Source organism: Podarcis bocagei (assembly GCF_964188305.1).
Source record: "Podarcis bocagei genome assembly, chromosome: 12".
Taxonomy (NCBI): Eukaryota; Metazoa; Chordata; class Lepidosauria; order Squamata; family Lacertidae; genus Podarcis; species Podarcis bocagei.
In genome coordinates this window covers 18,732,752-18,752,170 of record NC_138137.1, presented here as the reverse complement: position 1 = coordinate 18,752,170, position 19,419 = coordinate 18,732,752, and the positions used below count along the sequence as shown (strand labels likewise).

The 19,419-nt window shown below is 42.4% G+C and overlaps 1 protein-coding gene across 6 annotated transcripts in view; it reads right to left on the bottom strand.

The window, feature by feature from the left end:
- The window catches only part of NEK10 (NIMA related kinase 10), a 109,874-nt gene that overhangs the window by 27,433 nt on the left and 63,022 nt on the right, over window positions 1-19,419 (bottom strand). For 5 of the 6 annotated variants that reach the window (XM_081164370.1, XM_081164373.1, XM_081164369.1 and 2 more), the window contains exons 24-31: window positions 15,316-15,445; window positions 14,392-14,462; window positions 9,192-9,405; window positions 7,650-7,833; window positions 7,228-7,314; window positions 998-1,046; window positions 570-607; window positions 325-465 (exon numbers count right to left, since the gene is read on the bottom strand). In XM_081164370.1, the coding sequence (XP_081020496.1) occupies window positions 325-465; window positions 570-607; window positions 998-1,046; window positions 7,228-7,314; window positions 7,650-7,833; window positions 9,192-9,405; window positions 14,392-14,462; window positions 15,316-15,445 (914 nt within the window). The remainder of the gene's footprint in view (window positions 1-324; window positions 466-569; window positions 608-997; window positions 1,047-7,227; window positions 7,315-7,649; window positions 7,834-9,191; window positions 9,406-14,391; window positions 14,463-15,315; window positions 15,446-19,419) is intronic. The other variant, XM_081164372.1, reaches the window with a different exon arrangement.

Sequence of the window (19,419 nt, the reverse complement as noted above, 5' to 3'; positions counted from 1 at the left end):
TCGGTCGTGGAGTTTCGAATAGAGGGCTACAGAGTCATGGATTGGTTGGACGCAGTGGAATTGTGGGAGGAACCAGCTGGGGAACCACCGAGGAAAGAAACCCGGGGAGAAGTGGTAGTTGGAAACATCTGAAGGGCACCAGCCTGATGAAGGCTGCTGTAAAGCTCCAGGGATCTCTGGGAAACTCTTGACTTGAATTTCCTGAGATTTTTTTATCCATGTATTTCTTTCTATTCAAGAATATATCTATGCTATTCCTAAACTGGAAAGGAAGCTTTGTTCTGTTATAACTTTGAGTGCAAAAATTATACTATTAAGTACTACCATGATCTTTCAGATTGCGGAGAATCACAGCTGGTAGGCTATGGGACTTCCACCCTGTTACTAACGAGTCCTCTATTTTCTGAACGTGGGCCCTGAACATGAGCGAAGGAGCTTTCAGAAGCAGATCAAAGGGCAGCAAAGCTGAAGGAATAAAAGAAGAAACTGAGTGTGAAACTATAACAAACTTTAAATGAGTGCAGAAACGGCAAGAAGTATTTCCATTGTAGTTGCAGGTGTGAAATTACCTGGTCTTGGTCTGGATCCTGGCAGTCCAATATAATCTCTGTAAAACAGAAAGTGTATTGATAAAAAAAAAAATCCAACAGTCTGGTCAGTTTCTGGGTGGGAGGTTGCTAACGGCTACCGATAGGGCCTTCTCGGTAGTGGCACCTGCCCTGTGGAACCACCAAAAAAGCAAATTTGCTGGGATGTTATTTTGTGAAGCTTTTTTTAAAAAATACATGACAAACCTTGATGGTTTCGGCCTTTGCAAGCAAAGATTTCAGAGGTGCCCATGCAATTTTAAGTGCTGGTAAGGACATCCAGTGTGATTTCAACATCCTGGAAAAGATTTCCTAATTTTGAACATTTCTAAGTTCTGCAGTATTGTACAGTCACAGCTTTGGAAAACTCAAGATTAAAGCTGGCCAAAAATTTTACATTGCAAGCTTACCTTGCGTTAGTCTGTCTTTCAGAAGCGCTGAAGCTTCGTTTTATAATACCTGTAATGAAAGCACAATTGATATATTCTTAACGCTGGAAATATTTTCAGATGCCAAAAATAGATTCAGTCTCCAAACATTTTTATCCTATCATAGCAACTTTTAAAAGAAACTGGTAATAAAAGATAGCTCTAAAAATAAAGTGAACCAATATGTATGCAGTGCATAATGATTCACACAGATATCACATTTTAATCAGGCTAGTGAACCGTAAGAAAATTCTACTAGCTTGCCAAAACAGCTGTGTGCAAACCTACTAAATTGCTTTCATTATAAAATGCATTTTTACCCCACTCTTTTAGAAGGACTTTTCAGGCAATAAATGCCTATTTCTTTCCGTCAGTGTCTAAAGAGTCTACTGCAATTTTTACACAGCTATCACTTCTTGTAATCTGTTTATTATTTTTGTAACATTGATACTCAAATAACACAATATATTATGTTTCTTTTTTATGTCCCCAGAGGAGCTGTCTTTTGGTGTCTATCGTGTCACTGGTAGAATTAATGTTAAAGTAACTGTATAATGTTAATGCCCTCTCCTCTATTATATCACCAATTATTTTTTTGAAATTTTGATTCTTTTCATAACCATCATTCAATTTATCAAGTACCCACTTTCTTAGTTTAAAACAACTAAAGCAATTAGCATCTTTGACTATTACCTCTCTCCATTATTTTCATATGATAACATTCTGTTGTCTTCTACTAAAGCTGCAAACTTTGCTAATTAATAGAATTTCCAGCCTTAATCTTCCAAAATTTTAATTAAAATTCAGATTTCTAAATGCAGCAGCTACTGCCAAATATGGAATAGGAATCTTGAAATACATGGATCACAAGCAGAGATATACATGGGAAACAGGAATGGAAGTTTTCTGTGTATCACTTCGAACACATCTTATTATAAGACCATTGCAAGAGGCTTTTGACATCCTGAAGGCCTTAAAGAAAACACCCAGGAATTATCATCTCATTGTTGAAAATGTGCAAAACCACAGGAGCCAATCAGATGCATGTATGGTGGAACTGCCTTCATATTAGAAATTCAGGTGTTATACCCATGTGTGGAGCTGGAGGGCGCTATCCTACTCTCCTCCTGCAGTTATCAGGTAGCTCTTACAAATTCTCAGTTCCTCTGATTTCCTATTTCCTCTACCAGGTTTCCATTTATTTATTTTTTGCTTTAATATCAAACATTTCCTACATGGAGTTGAAGGTGATGTACTTAGTTCTCCCCCATCCCATTTTAACTGCACAACAACCCTGTGTGGTGATCACACAGGGTCCCCAGACATTTCACCGTCTATTGATCCCTGTGCTACCACTTTATTTCTCGCTGCCACCACCCAGGCCCTACCTGGTACAATACTGAGTCCAGTCAGGGTTAAATTGGAACATAAACTTCTGTTTATTTATTACAGCTTAACAAGCATGTGGTTTCATAAACGGTCTCAGTCAATTCCAATCATGGGCTGCCTATCCAGACCTATAACTTCCGCTACCTGCTCTCATTCACTAAACCACCTCTCAGATATTTACTTGTCTTCCTAGCCCCTAACTGTTCCTGACTCAGCTTATTTCACTACACTAACTCAACCTACCCACAGACTCTATCCCAATTCACTCCCACTCCAACCAGCCACCCAACTCCCAACGAACTCCTCACAAACAAAGCTTGTGGTATAGTCCCTCTGACTCCACCCCCCTGCGTCCTGATTGGGTAACCTGTTTAACTATTTCACCTCCAGCACTCTCATGTTAACGTCACACCCTGATGGGTAGGTTAGGCTAAGGTCACCCACCAAGCTTCATTGCTGAGTAGGGATTAGACCCCTGTTTCCCAGGTCCTAATCCAACATTCTAACCATTACACCATTCTGGCTCTGCATTAGGGCAACATTCTATATCATTTAGTTGTTGCAGCATCACCAAACCATTCTTAAAATCTAACAACTTCCCAATTTGTCTTACTGTGTACAATTGGAATAACCTTTATATGAAAAATGGTACCAATACAATGCCAGGTGCAGAAAATAGCAGAGAAATATAAACAACCTAGCAGCCTCCTACCTGGTGTGGCTTGGGAATTCTAATAAACCGAAAGATCACTAGTTTTGAAATCAGCATTTAGAGTCAGTGCAGTTGTGAAAGTTTTAGTCCAACCCATCTTGATTCAAAATGGCATCCAAACCTAGATGGAGACCTCTGCTCCTTGATCTCAGGAACGATCATGTAAAACTATGTTTTAGTATCTTAATAAACATTCAAATGCGTAGAGAACAAACAACTTCCCAAAATATATAGTGGATGCAAACAAGGATCAGCAAGGTCCTAAAGGACCCCTGACAGTTAAGTCCAGTCACAAACGACTCTGGGGTTGCGGCGATCATCTCGCTTCACTGGCCGAGGGAGCCGACGTTTGTCCGCAGACAGTTTTTCCGGGTCATGTGGCCAGCATGACTAAGCCACTTCTGGCAAAACCAGAGCAGTGCACGGAAACGCCGTTTACCTTCCCGTCGGAGCGATACCTATTTATCTACTTGCACTTTCGAATTGCTAGGTTGGCAGGAGCAGAGACCAAGCAACGGGAGCTCACCCCGTTGCGGGGATTCGAACCGCGACCTTCCGATTGGCAAGCCCAAGGCTCAGTGTTTTACACCACAGTGCCACCCGCGTCCCTTAGGATCAGCAAAGGTACCTTAAATTTATCAAGTGAAAGGGCTTGCCTAACTGGAGCAGTATCAGAAAACCTACACTGACAAGCTGTAGCCCAAAATGAGAAGCCGTTGCAACCCATCAAGGTAGGTAAATCAAATTAGGTCTTAAGCAGAGACCTAATCACAGATCTGGGTAGCCAAACATAATATGGAATGGATAACAGGGATGGGGAACCTGTGGCACAGAAGATACTGGTGGACTAGAACTTCCATCATACATGACCACTTGCTGTTTCTGGGGCTGATGGGAGTTGGAATCCAAGAACAATTTGAGGGCAGCAGGTTCCCCACTCCTGATTTATCGAGTAGGAGGAGATACAAGGGATGAACGTTACGCTTTTGAAGAAGCATCCACATATTCTTGTGTGGGACAAGGTCCTTAACTATGTTAAAACACTATACAGTGGTGCCTCGCAAGACGAAATTAATCCGTTCCACGAGTCTCTTCGTCTAGCTGTTTTTTCGTCTTGCAAAGCAACCCTATTAGCGGCTTAGTGGCTTAGCGCTATTAAAGGCTTAGCGGCTATTAAAGGCTTAGCGGATTAGTGGCTAAAAGTCTATTAGCGGCTTAGCGGCTTAGAAAAAGGGGGGGAAAGCGGGGGGAAATCGGAACACTCGCAAGACGTTTTCGTCTTGCAAAGCAAGCCCATAGGGAAAATCGTCTTGCGAAGCAGCTCAAAAACCGCAAAACCCTTTCGTCTGGCGGGTTTTCCGTCTTGCGAGGCATTCGTCTTGCGGGGCACCACTGTAAATCAGTTTTCAGTTGTTTCAAAACAAGTGAGTCTGGTATGAATAATTTTGTCCACATTCTTCTGATCTGTTCTCATTATACAGAACAGACTTTGCTCAGCTGTCTTTAAAACCTAGCTTCAGTGCGAATTAGAAGGTTCTGATGTGACAGACCGGTCAGAAAGAATACATCATCACAATAGTATGATAACTAACACCTTCAGAGAATCAAGAGCACGGAAGTTCACCTCCATGTTCACAGGTTTTATTTAATGATTTCAGGGCAAGGCACTTGATCTCATTTGTGTCCTATTGGCTGCTCTCCAAGGTAATCTAGGGCACATTGAATAAAAACAATTTCACAGCACACTCTGAGAAAAAGAGAGAAGAGCTAACGAGAGAAAAAATGTATCTAAAACATTTATTGTTTGGAAAGCTTCACAGTTGATTGTCAAGAGTTGCACTACTCAAAGCAGAGACACTTAGATTTAGCAATTGTTTCCCTTGGCAAATAGAAGGGGGGAAGCATTATTTTTTCTCATTCTTAGCTCTGTTCCATTTGCACTCGTTAGTTCTTTTATTGTATCATAAACACAAACAATAAACAACAGCCCCACTTTTCTTCTCCCAGAAGCAGGCACAAATTGTTCCAAGCACTTGAGTATAATCCATAAAATGTGAATAAGTTACTGTAGAATTAGGCAGGGTGGGGAGACATATTATTTACGCTTGAGCTCGAATTTAGTTTTGTCTGGAACCATTTTGTAACCTAGACCAAGTGGTCAGAAATTAAAGAGAGGCTGGAAATGGGACAAAAATGCCTCTGGATCTATACTGGACCATGCCAGCAGACACTGTGCCCTTCCAAGATGGAATGGGACTTGCCCACTGGCATGTGAAAAGACCTAGAAGTCAGATGTGTGTGAAATCAAGTTTTAGATATCTAGTAGACATGCAAGTAAAAAGCACGTTTTCTTACAGTGATCACAAGTTGGTTCGGGGGTGGGGGATATTGGACCATCATAAGACTGTGTGTGTGTGTGTTCCTTTTCCCATCCCTGAACCCCAAATTTCAGTTCAAAGGAGAAGAAGGGACATTGAAACTTGCAAAGACCAATGCATATTTTAATGGGCTAATCATGTAACATTTAGTTTAGTGCTATTAGTGTGGCCGATACTGTGGTAAATACAGAAATTGCACTGCTCGCTATCCATTAAACTTGCAGTATGTTATGGAAAACTACTGAGGAATCCATGTGTGATTGCTTCATTAGATACTCATAAAGCTTTCGATAAAATACTTGTCAGAGTTATCTGTATCTATTCCTGTTGGACTTCGGCAAACTTAAATAGACTGAACCATCCTGGAGGGGGGGGGGTTAATCTGGGATTTTGTTTCCGTATTTTTCCCGTTTTTGTAATTGCTTTATAATGGAAATTAGTAAAATCATATTTATTTTTAAAAAGGACTTGCAATCTAAACAAAACTTAAGTGACACAGTTTGACAAGAGAGTATAAAGGAGGAAAGTTTTTTAATTGCAGAAAGCAGAAGGAAATGACAGGAGGCCATAAAAACCACCCAGTCCTACCATAACAAACTCTTAGACAATAGCATACAGTACAGGGATCCATCAATACGTCAGTGTTCATGTAAAACGTAATCTAAAATGTGTGATTCTTCTATAATTATTTTCTGAGCCCTGCAGCGCTACAGTTCTAGAAATGTTGACTGGAATTAATGAGTTTATAGGTAACTGGTGAGACCTTATTATTTTTGTTAATGTGAGCGAAGAGTCTCAAGCAAAGAGATAGGTGGCATTCAAATAATGTTGTTGTTTTTTTAAAAAAACTATACTGTATAGATCAATGTGGCAATTAAAATTGCATAAGCAAACACTTTATCTGTCACAACAGGTATTGGATCCACTTGATCAGACCTGACGTAAGAGAGAAAGCTGATTGCCTAAAAGGGAGCTGATGCTTTCTAAAACATTAATACAAAGGTGTAAAGACGCAGAAGAAGGCTTTAAAGGCAGTCTATTATTTCTAATTTGGACAGATAGTTAAATTGCCATAAGTATAAATATTTTCTGTATCTAAGAGAGTGGGGAGATTAATTCATATTAATACATCTGAAAAATGTCATTCTGAAAGGAAATTGGGGGGGGGGGGGTCCCCACAAACGTTAGCTTTAAGTATTCCTCATTGACATTTACATTCAAGTGAACATTTTACCAAAGAATGAAACTCCACAAGACCATAATCATCCTAAAATTTTCATATAATGTCTATATTCACATGTTGTTTCTTTCTACACATTTTTGAGCCTTTTTCTTCTTTTTTTCTTTGCATCACTTTATTTCTTTATAATTGAAACATTTTCAGAAAGGAAAGTCTATAATCATATTGCAGACCATGGAATCTGGCTTCCATCACTGAACCCACTGCCTGCCTCAGAACTTCAGCTTTCATTTTAAAAAGCAAAACACACTTTTTCTATCCTTCCTTATCTGGGTAAGAAAATCATTAAATACGAAGGCTCAGAAACCCAAGGTAATCTACATGATTCTAAGACCAAGGCTTGGGATTGTTTCTACATGACTTTCCGCTAACCAAGTCTTATTGCTTATTATTTACATACTTCCACTTATGACTCACAAATACCTGTGTCAATACATGCTCAGATCCATAAGAAAAATGTTGGAGATTAGAACTCTTGCTTAAAGGAACTTACCAAACGCTGATTCTTTAAGAGGACTTGAACTAGAACTGCTGGAATTATCTGATACGTCCAGTTCATCATCTAATTCTGAGAAGACATCTGTACATAAAAGCGGAAACAAACCTTTCTATCCAACTCCAGTCAATCATTTTATTTGCATATCACCTTTCCAAAATCAAAGCCATGCTCAAGGTGGCTTGCAACATATAAAAAAATGGCATAACTACAAACGTAACAAAAGTAGTCATAAGCAGTAAACAAAATATCAAAAAGTACACTACCAAACTGAACAATTTCCACAGAAATAATAAGATCCAGAATAAAGATATAAAAAATAAGAGCAACACCCCCCCCCACCAAAACCACCACCACCCCGACAATAACCCAGCATGGTGGAAGTACTAAAAATGCTCATTTTGCTCATTCATCACTACCTTTTTCTGAGTTTTCTAAAGTGCAGTTATCATCCGACAAGGTTAAATCACAAGTTTTCTCTTCATCCTTTCCAGAAGCTAGATGGAAGTTTTCAGTCAAAAGATCTGTATTTTCAGAAAATTCGCTTTTTAAACTGGCTGCTCCACTGCTACTGCTGCTAAGGCTTGATTTCTCATAATGTTCCTACAAAAGAGAACAGAAATGGTTTCCTTTGACCGTGTGGCTTCCAGAAGTACAACCTAGGTACAGTGGTACCTCGGGTTGAGTACTTAATTCGTTCCGGAGCTCCATTCTTAACCTGAAACTGTTAACCTGAAGCACCACTTTAGCTAATGGGGCCTCCTGCTGCTACCACGCCGCCACAGCATGATTTCTGTTCTCATCCTGAAGCAAAGTTCTTAACCCGAGGTACTATTTTTGGGTTAGCAGAGTCTGTAACCTGAAGTGTATGTAACCTGAAGCGTATGTAACCCGAGGTACCACTGTACAGTGTGCAAGCAACACAATAAATTTCCCTCGGTTTCTTTTAAGAACCATTAGAAACTCTGCTAGCATAGAATTGTATACAAAAATGGCTGGTTCAAAACATGTTTCAGATACGCTATATGATTTTGATTACTGACTTTAATCTGTAAGCGAATTAATTCAGCAGATAATCTTGCTGCGTAAAAGCACCTGATTTAGAGAGGTTAAGTTGTTTTTTGATCAATTTCAAATATGATTGTGCATTAGCAAGTTGCTTCTGATTTGCTGCTTCCTTAGCTCCTTTTGTTGGGTTTTCACAGTAATAGCCTCAGCAATTTAGATCCAACTAAGTAGAGGAACATTTGCTCTTTGTGTGTTCTAAGCCAATGACACTCCCCACTAATAGAGAGAACTAGAGTTGCAAATGAAGCTTTCACAGTCCCGAGCAATGTTAAATAGAGGGGAACACTTTGGTGGCTGCACACATGGTGTTTCCTCTCTTCAAGCTTGGAGATCCAGTTAGCCATTTTAGATAGATGGTGCATGCTTGGAAGCCTGATAACATTATACGACACACCAGTGACAAGCATGAGAGCGGGCCAATCCACTCCTAGGTAAAGGTAAAGGGACCCCTGACCATTAGGTCCAGTCGTGACCAAATCTGGGGTTGCGCACTCATCTCACTTTATTGGCCAAGGGAGCCGACATACAGCTTCCGGGTCATGTGGCCAGCATGACTAAGCCGCTTCTGGCAAACCAGAGCAGCGCACGGAAACGCCGTTTACCTCCCTGCCGGAGCGGTACCTATTTATCTACTTGCACTTTGAGGTGCTTTCGAACTGCTAGGTTGGCAGGAGCAGGGACCGAGCAACGGGAGCTCACCCCTTCGCGGGGATTCGAACCGCTGACCTTCTGATCGGCAAGCCCTAGGCTCTGTGGTTTAACCCACAGCGCCACACGCGTCCCTTAATGCACAGTATTTCTGCATGTCCAGTTGGGCAGATTGGTCCAACGGTCCCTTGCAGTCACATGAGGCTATATTATATGCAACAATGTAATTGAAGGCATTTGCTTACCTGAGATAATACAGCAAGCTGGTGGTGACATGTGACTGCATTTCGATTGGCCTCCATGAAATATCTCTGGGTCCGCCTCCTCTCGCGTTCCAATTTCCTCTCCAAGACAAGCTGGGAGGTTGATAAGCCGTCTAAATACTTCATCATCACATTTGGTATCAAGGAACTGACCTCTACAATGTCAGGTCGACTCTCTGCATCCGGGGTCAAGCACCTACGGGGGGGGGGGGAATCCATTATTTAAACAATCTATGATGGTGACTGGCTGCTTGCCTGTAACTGTAATTCTTCGAGTGGTCACCTGTGCATATGCATTCTGCATTCTGTGTTTTTCTAAAAAAAAATATAAATAAACATTTTGTTTATTCGGCACAACATCTTAAGGATGTTGCTTATTTCTTTGTTTTGTACAGATTTCTTTTTTGTGCTGTGAATGCAGGAATAATTTTCATTTTAGGAATGCCCATAAAAATAATCACCAGGCTCATTTTAAAATGATCTCTCATAATTAAATCCACTAACGTTTCCATTTTTGCACTTTTAAAGCTCATTCCTATCTTCTTCTGTGTTGCTATCTGTTTATATCTTACGTTAATTGTCAATTGTCAGCAAAGTGATTATTGTGATAACCCAAATGGCGTCTCTAGCTAGCGAATTACACTGCCATACCAAGTAAGTAAATATTAATGGAATCAGCTGATTACATGCTTCTTTTAATACCACCACTTCAGATCACTGCAGATACTACAGCCTGTGCTCTGTTTAAATAAGTATGTGAACTGTGGACCTCTTCTCGCTAACTCCCAGTCATGTGACCCTCTCTGCTTGTTTCCTCTATCAGATTTCCTTCCCCTTTCATACTTGCTCACCTTCCATTCAACTCTTCCCCTCATTACTGTGAACTTCTGTTGCTTCCTTCTTAGGCCCCTTTTCCCATTACAACAAAATCCCCCTTGTAACATCAGAACAACTCTGCCAAAGGCAGACAGGAGAACCTTGCTCATATAGGAAGATAAGAGCAAAACTGCAGCATGGAAAAGATCAGGTCCTTTGCTTGTGCTAACAGCCAAAGTTTGACCAAGTTCCAATAGGTAAAGGTAAAGGACCCCGGGACGGTTAAGTCCAGTCAAAGGTGACTATGGGGTTGCGGCGTTCATCTCGCTTTCAGGTCAAGGGAGCCAGCGTTTGTCCACAGACAGCTTTCCAAGTCATGAGCCAGCATGACTAAACTGCTTCTGGAACAATGTAACGTAAGCCAGAGTGCACGGAAATGCCATTTACCTTCCCAGCCCAACGGTACCTATTGGCGTACTTTCAAACTGCTAGGTTAGCAGAAGCTGGGACAGAGCAATGGGAACTCACTCCATCGCGGGGATTCGAACCGCTGACCTTCCAATCAGCAAGCCCAAGAGGCTCAGTGGTTTAGACCACAGCGCCACCCACACCCCTCAAGTTCCAATAATAATAATAATAATAATAATAATAATAATAATAATATTTATACCCCGCCCATCCAGCTGGCTTTCCCCAGCCACTCTGGGCAGCTCACAACAGGATATTAAAAATACGTTAAACATCAAACATTAAAAACTTCCCTAAATAGGGCTGCAGTCAGATAGTTGTTTATTTCCTTGACATCTGATGGGAGGGTGTTCCACAGGATGGGTACCACTACCAAAGAGGCCCTCTGCCTGGTTCCCTGTAACCTCACTTCTCGCAGTGAGGGAACTGCCAGAAGGCCCTCAGAACCGGACCTCAGTGCCCAGGCAGAACGATGGGGGTGGAGACGCTCCTTCAGGTATACTGGGCCGAGGTTGTTTAGGGCTTTAAAAGTCAGCACCAACACTTTGAATTGTGCTTGGAAACGTACTGGGAGCCAATGTAGGTCTTTCAATGGTCTCAGCAGTTCTTGAGACAGAACTAATTATAGATACAAGTAATTCTTCATGTTAGTCCAATGAAGCAGGGAGTCTGTAGTGGCCAGGGGACAGGCTGGGGAAGTGAGGCAAGATGCATCAAGCTGTCAGGGAACCAGGATGTGAGGGGTGGGAGATTCAGGGTGAGTAACCAGAGGTCCAGCTCTGAAGTCATACTTAGATTGACATCATTTACACTTAGGAACATTCCCCAGTGTGATCAAGATGCTGAATTCCATTTAGAAAAAATGGCCATTCAGGACCATCAAGAGAATAAGGATGCACACTGGAATAGCCAGGGACTGGTTTTATTTGTCTCAAATTTACATTCTTATATTATACAAATTAATGGAGAATAAAGCTCTCAATGACTCCTAGTCATGAAGGACATATACCACCTCCATGATTGGAAGCACCATGACTCCAAATACTAGTCTCTAGGGCGAAACAGCAAAAGAGAGGTTATTTCCGTATTTCCTGCTTGTGGGCAGGAAATATGTTTGGGCAGAAAATACCGTATGTTTGGTTACTGTAGGAAACAAGGTGTTGCACTGGTTGGCTTTTGGCCTAATCCAACAGGACTTAATCCAGAATGTAAGGAACATATGAGACAGAATTCTTCCCTTGAAGGTTCAGTTTTAAACAGAAGCTAGGAAATCGCTCAGTGGAAGGTGAACAGAAATCACACAAAAACATCAGAAAGCGTATTTTTATTCTCATTATGTTATGAACTTTTTTGTAATCATAATTTGGAGATTTGTACTGATGATAATCAATGTGCATTCATGGAAAGCAATTCCAATTAGCTAGTTCCACCCCCCCCCCACCCCCCAAAGTTTGCCTGAGCACACCTGGGTTCCACACTATATTGCATGAATTTTATGCTTCTCTGTATACTGGGTGCACCTCAACTGTGCATGAAGTCTACATCCTTGAGGAAAACAAGACATGCCATTGGAGATGCAGGAATACTTCTCCATTTTATTTTATTTATTTTGATAAAACAGCTGGAAGGAGGGACGCGGGTGGCGCTGTGGGTAAAACCTCAGCGCCTAGGACTTGCCGATCACATGGTCGGCAGTTCGAATCCCCGCGGCGGGGTGAGCTCCCATCGTTCGGTCCCAGCTCCTGCCCACCTAGCAGTTTGAAAGCACAATTAAGTGCAAGTAGATAAATAGGTACCACTTTCTAGCGGGAAGGTAAACGGCATTTCCGTGTGCTGCTCTGGTGCCGGTTCGCCAGAGCAGCTTCGTCACGCTGGCCACGTGACCTGGAAGTGTCTGCGGACAGCGCTGGCCCCCAGCCTCTTAAGTGAGATGGGCGCACAACCCTAGAGTCGGACATGACTGGCCCGTACGGGCAGGGGTACCTTTACCTTTACCTTTACCTTTACCTTAATGCAGTGTTTCCCAACCTTTTTTGGGCAAAGGCACACTTGTTTGATGAAAAAAATCTCAAGGCACACCACCATTACAGCCCCGTGACGTCAGCGCGCAGCGTCACGCCGGGAGGGACGCACGAAAGTGTAAGTTTCAATTTTTTCCCCTCCCCCTTGCCGGGGAACCTCCAAGCTTTGGGGGTGGGGGGGGGGAGGAGGCAGCAAAGCGAGGCAGGAAGGAGAGCGCGGCTTGGCTGGGTGAGCTTTGGCAGGGGCAGGGAATGAGAGCCGCGAGGCGGGCGCTGCGGACGGAGGCTCTGCCCGCCGAGCTCGCAGGCAGCCAGGCAGGCAGACGGCGAGAGCCCCGCGCTGGGCGGCCTCTCCTCGTCGCCCCGCCTCTCGCCGCCTGACTCGCCCGCCTCCCTCCAGGCAACATCTCACGGCACACCAGGCAACATCTCGCGGCACACTAGTGTGCCACGGAACAGTGGTTGGGAAACACTGCCTTAATGTGCTGTGGGGGGGGGGAGAAAAAACAAAACAAAACAGCTGGAAGGACCCTTGCTTTGGATGGGTGACAGCAAAGGGGAGAGCATCACAGACTTAATTCAAGCTGCCCCCTAGGTACTGAGAGAGAAGCATACAGGCACCCATATACTTAAGGTGATTTTTAAGCAGTTTTCACAACAGAATAAATGTGACAGGATTCCCTTGAAAAAGACCTATCTGAAATGCGTCGAGAACTTTCTAATCACTTGTTTTCTTTTCTCCGTGGAAAAACAGATGGGAGCAGGAGTCCCAATCCAAATTAGAGGCCACATAGCTGCTTTTACCCAAAGAGAGGAAAAGAATAATCAAACATGCATTCCTGCATCTTCAGAGTCACAGCAAGGCTGGCCTGGAGTTTTCTCAACAACAGTGGCAGTAACAGTGGTGCAGGAGCAGAAGGAATGTACCTGTAATACCAAATAATTGCCTTCTGTTCAAAACCAAATAAAAAAATTCCTTCCAGTAGCACCTTAGAGACCAATTAAGTTTGTCATTGGTCTGAGCTTTTGTGTGCATGCACACTTCTTCAGATACACTGAAACAGAAGTCACCAGACCCTTTTATATAGTGAGAGGTTGGGGAGGGGTATTACTCAGAAGGGTGGTGGGAATGGGTGATTGGCTGATAGGTGTGGTAAACCTCTTGACGAGTGTTAACGACTGCAATTGGTCTTACAGGAAAGAGCAAGGGGTGAGATTGCTAAAAATAGCTTTATCATGTATTTATCATGTATTCTATTCAATTTTAGTGAGTATGATGGAACTCAGTCCTGGGGCAGCATAAACACCAGCCAAATTATAGCATGAGCTTTATCTTATAGACAAATAAAGAATAACAAAATATTGCAGTGTCTCTTCCGCCCTCCTAACTGGAATGTTTCTGTTTAGCGTTAGATCCAGTCATTCATTCCCACCAAATTTTCCATTTTTATTTTCCAGTGGGTTGGGGTTTTTTTAAAATCCTACTTGTACAAAACTTGGGGTTTCCCTCCCCTCTTGCTTCTCAAGACTCCTGCTTTGACTTCAATCCAGTCTGCACTCACCACCTTGGTATGTTACTGGAGAGGTTAATGTCAGGGGGTACGAGACATGTAGCCAGCAATACACAGCTCCAATTGTGTTCCACTGTGCACAACAAGCTTTATTCCTATCTAAACTGGTTTCTTTATTGCTTTGTACATTCAGAAAGCTCACAAGGAATTACAGGTTCAAGGCATTACGCAATCCCCCCCCCCACCTACTTTGACTGGCAATATTTTCACTGGCATCTCACATTTTTAAATTGTACTATTAGCTCTGTGTCACCACATATCCTCTTTACACTTAGAATAAAAGGACCTTTTCCACAAGACACTTACTTTTTAATGACCGCAGAAACCTTTTCAGAATAGGTGCCCTCTGGGACTGGCTCATAGGCAGATTCAACTATCTGCAAAATAAATGAATACTTTGCTGACAACAGGAGAAAAATATCATGTTATGGATAAACTAGGTTTCAATCTGCCCCTTTAACAACATGGCACACAATCAACCTATCTTCACAATGCCCTTGTGGAACGTATATAAAATGAATTTGACTCATATGCATGTATCACACTCAAAAATATACAAAGCAATTTCCATGCAGAAAGTTCATCCAAAATTCACCACAAACACTAATGATAATCCTGCCTTTAATCACATATTTTTAAGCTGTTAAGCCAATTTATATGTCCACAGACAAAAAAGCTGGGTACAACTAATAAATCAAATCTGGTCAATCAGGAATTTCATGACTGAGATCTGCCAATTTCTCTACTGAGTATCTTTGATTTTCAGTAAAATGTATTCTTATTAAGAACTTGCTTGATTTTGAAGCCCCTGAAATTTGCAGCGTCTTTTTGCTAGTCTAGACTTTGAGGGATTGCAAATACAAAAAAAAAAAAGGGAACACGTTATAAAGTTCAGTAATAATAATAGTAACTGATGTGATTGCTTGATGTGAAGTGTGTCTCAATTCAAGGAGATTGATGTGGGGAGACAAGAAAGACATTATAAGACCCATTTGTGAATATAATGAGTCAGGGTCAGGGCAGGGAAGCAGGAAGATCCTTCATAACATTAATCCAAAACTGGGAGTTAGGCTCACTCCCTTGTCTATACCAATACAGCAACCATCAGAACTGCTTCTCTGGTACTGCTGTAATGTTCATGTGCAATGAGGAAACGCTGCATAAAGACATTTTTATTTCAAAAGCATGAACACGCAAAGGTAAATGGCTTCAACTAGCAAACCTGCATACTTTAGTTGCTAAGGAGAGCATGTTGGTGCTGTAAAATGGAGGGTTGAGAGTTGCCATCTGGTAAAGGACGCATCCTGCAGCCCAGACATCAGCCTTCTCACCATATGGCTCGCTCTTCACAACTTCAGGGCTAGGCAAATAAAAGCAAAATTCAAAAAATCCATAACGGAGATAGAACAGGTCACAATATTATTTTCAGGGAAGAGGCTACTACCTGCCACACAAATGCATCTTTAGGGAAAATACTGAACAATTCAGAGTTTGCAGAAGGTATCGTTTGCACATCAGAATGTTTATGAATGCTTACAACACAAAACGTGGTAACTGCTTCTACTTACATGTTCATATCTGTCTAAACAGATGCAACACCCCCCCCAAAATCCCTATTTTTTAATTATCCAGATGGTATTGCAATATTAAATAAATTGGACTACGCTACAATTTCCTTACATGTGTAACACAGAGCCATGATTCACCCCACTAATCCTTCCTCTAGTCTGCCCACTTTACCACTCTCTCAGCAAATCTCTACCATGAACATAGGATTAAATAACTTCCAGGAGACTAATTACCCAAGTCCAAATTTACTCACTAAGAGGTCCTGCCAACCTAGCAGTTCGAAAGCACGAAGTGCAAGTAGATAAATAGGTACCGCTCCGGCGGGAAGGTAAACGACGTTTCTGTGTGCTGCTCTGGTTGGCCAGAAGCGGCTTAGTCATGCTGGCCATGTGACCCGGAAGCTGTACGCCGGCTCCCTCGGCCAATAAAGCGAGATGAGCACCGCAACCCTAGAGTCGGTCACGACTGGACCTAATGGTCAGGGGTCCCTTTACCTTTAAGAGGTCTTTATTCCTATTTGCAGGAAATACTGCCTTAACTTCATGTAAGAGGTTGGAACTGATGATCTTCAGATGCATTCCCCTTCTGTATTTATTGCTTTCCAGTCAATATCACAAAAGCAAATCAATTATTTTTTTCCTCCCCCTCCCATCTTTGGCCAAGCTAATGTAATTTAGTCAACTGAAGCCTTAAATCAGTCATTCTTTTCCACCAGCCAAACCCTTTTAAAATCAAATAATGCATGATTTATGTTCATCCCTCCTCCCTAAAATCTTTTTTATCAGAATTATTCACATAATTCACATTTCATCTACTTCACTCACTGTTTAAAAAACAGTTTGAAAATTGACAAAGTTCTCATTGATGCCTGTCATGTGCCTGTCTCACAAATTCTAAGGGTTTTTCACCCCCTCCCTTCTCCTTCTCCTCCCCCACCCATACAAAAGGTTCAGGGAAGCAAGCTAATTAAGGATGGTACTGCTATGATCTGTGCTTGGCAAACTGGAGAGATACAGCTGGCTTTGTTTTCCATAAGGAACATATGGCAATGAAGTTATATGAAATGTACCCTTACAAAAACACTTGAGGGGGGAGCAGGAAGCGAGCGAGAGAAGAGTAATACCTTTATTATGACCAACTAAGAAAGATATTTAACAGTGAAAAAATGTTCAGGTCTCCAAAAATTCTTCTGGAAGCTGAGCTGAGAGCATGGTGTCCTGAGAGGTACTGGAACAGACACACAATAATGTCAGTCCCTCCTCCCTTTGAGAAATAAAATCTAGCGTTTAACCAGTGACATAGCACGGGTTGCCAGTGCCTTGGGCCATGCAGAGAGGGGGTGGAAGAGAAATGGATGGAGTACACATGTGCATTCAACTGCTTAAGGCAGAGGCCTTCAACTTTTTTGAGTTCATGGCTCCCTTGACCAACTACATTCTTTCTGCGGCACCCCTGTGGGACTCTGGAGCCGTTATGTCACGCCTTGCCTGCAGAACTGGCAGCCTCTCACCCTTTTTTGAGCACGCTCCCTTGTGGAGTGTTCCCATCAGCCTCCTTTCCTTGGGAGCTGCTGCTGCCCCTGGTCTCTGAGCTGCCCCCCCCAGTCCCCTTCCCAGAGAGAGGTGCCTCCTCACACTGCCCCACAGCGGCCTGGGACTTCTGTCCATTCCCAACTACAAGGGCTGGCAGGCTGGGCTTGCTTGCTTGCTTGCTCCAAGGCCGCTTCAGCTCCTGGCAACCAGCACCCCCTGGCCAGCCCCAAAGGCACCATTCACCTGGGCAGCTTGTAGCCAGGGCTGCTGCAACAAACATCTGTGCAAGCCTTTGGGAGGCAGAGACACGAGAGGACATCAGATGAGGGAGGGCAGGAAACAGGGACAGAGGCCAGTGTTGCCAGCAGCACCCCTGACCATCATTCAAGGCACCTCAGTGTGCCATGGCACACTGGTTGAACGCCACTGGCCTGAGGCATCTGCATCACTCAGGAGATTGCAGTCGCAGAGATAAGAAAAGAAGAGTCGTTCCATTGTCTGGAGAGGTCACTTCCTGGTTCACATGGAGAAGCCGTTTTCAACGCAGCCCAACGATGGAAGTGTGTGGCTGTTTTGAGGCAGCATCAGGTGTCAAAATTTTGCACCCTGGACAACCGCTCCTGTGGTGCCGCCACCCCCACCCCACCCCCACAGTACACCACTGCAGCAATAACTGAAACTTGTGAGGAAGGGATAGAAATAAAGGGAAACATGGTAGTCTTGCAGAGTGGGATCTGCATGGTGGACTGAATTTAGTAATAGAATTCTGCACTACAGTAAAATGGCTTTCGCCAAGAAGCATGTGATTAACATATGAATTAGGTGTTGGATATTTAAGTCAATTGGATTTTACAAACGGTATATTCAGGTAATTGCAATATTTGCTTTTAAGCTTTCAGCCCAGCACCTTGTATTCAAGCAGGAAGATTCCCACTTCACTAGTATTCTGGTGAAGATAGATTAGCATATCCTTTGCTAAACAAATAGTTACAGCAAGAACAAAGCCAGATTAGTTGGACATTTTTCAATTTCATTCTTTTCATTTTCTCTAAACAGACTGAGCTGTGCTCTGTGTTTTCTCTGAAAGGACTCCGCATCTGCTCCTCTTACGCAGAAATCGTATTTTTTTATTTAATAACCAATCTTCTTGAATGCTAAACTCAATCTTAAAATGAGTTTGGCAGTTGAACAAAACATTTACAGCAGCACAGAAGATAATTTAATCTTCCAAGTATTTTGTTATGGGATCCACGTTTATGAAAATGACTTGGAAATACAGAAGAATGTATATATGTAGTACAAATTACAGAAAGATAGAAAATAAGTTGATATCCTTGGAAAGTTATGTCATAATGCTATTTATAGAAGAGGATTTTTTTCCTTAGTGATTTGTTTTCATGGAAACCATCATTCTTTAGGCTTAAGCCTTTCCAATTTTATTCTGTTAATATTTTATTACAATATTAGCATAAGTTTCATTTTAATAAGCCTGTGGAGACAGGTTTCTTCGCCCCTATATTCCTGATAAGCTAACTGATAGTATGTAACTTGTTTTCAGACTGTCTTACAAGGGATGCTCAACGGTACAGGATTAGCTTGTGTAAATATTAGTTTTCAATGGATGATTCTTTGTGCAAAGGTCATAATAAAAGCTATTACTGTGGGGATGAGATACTGATGATATTAGAGGATTTTGTAAGGCAGGGAAAGTTTTACGGCTGAAATGGGCTAAGCCCAGATTGAACAGCCTGTGTCAAAGAGTTCAGCCTGGCAAGGAAGAGCTTCCTATCAGAAAGCATACCTCAAATGGCAAAAAACACACATCCTAGACTTGGCCCGGAGACTTCTAAAGAACCCCTCTTCTCGTGTCTTCTGTTAACTCAACATGTAGTTCTGCCTCTATTTCTTTTTTTGCTGTTATTTACCTACCCAGTCCCTGAGATCATCTTCTGAGGCCCTTCTTTGTGTGCCTCCTCCTCGAGAGGTCCAAAGGGTGGCAACACAAGAACGGGGCCTTCTCTGCAGTGGCTCCCCATCTATGGAATGCTCTTCCCAGGGAAGTTCGCCTGGTGCCTTCATTATACATCTTTAGGCACCAGGCAAAAACGTTCCTTTATATCCAGGCCTTTGGTTGATCTTATTGACATCCAACACCCTTTTAGAATGTGGCTTTTTTGGGGGAGGGGGGATTTATTGGGTTACTGCTTTTGGTTTGATTTTATATGCTGTGGTC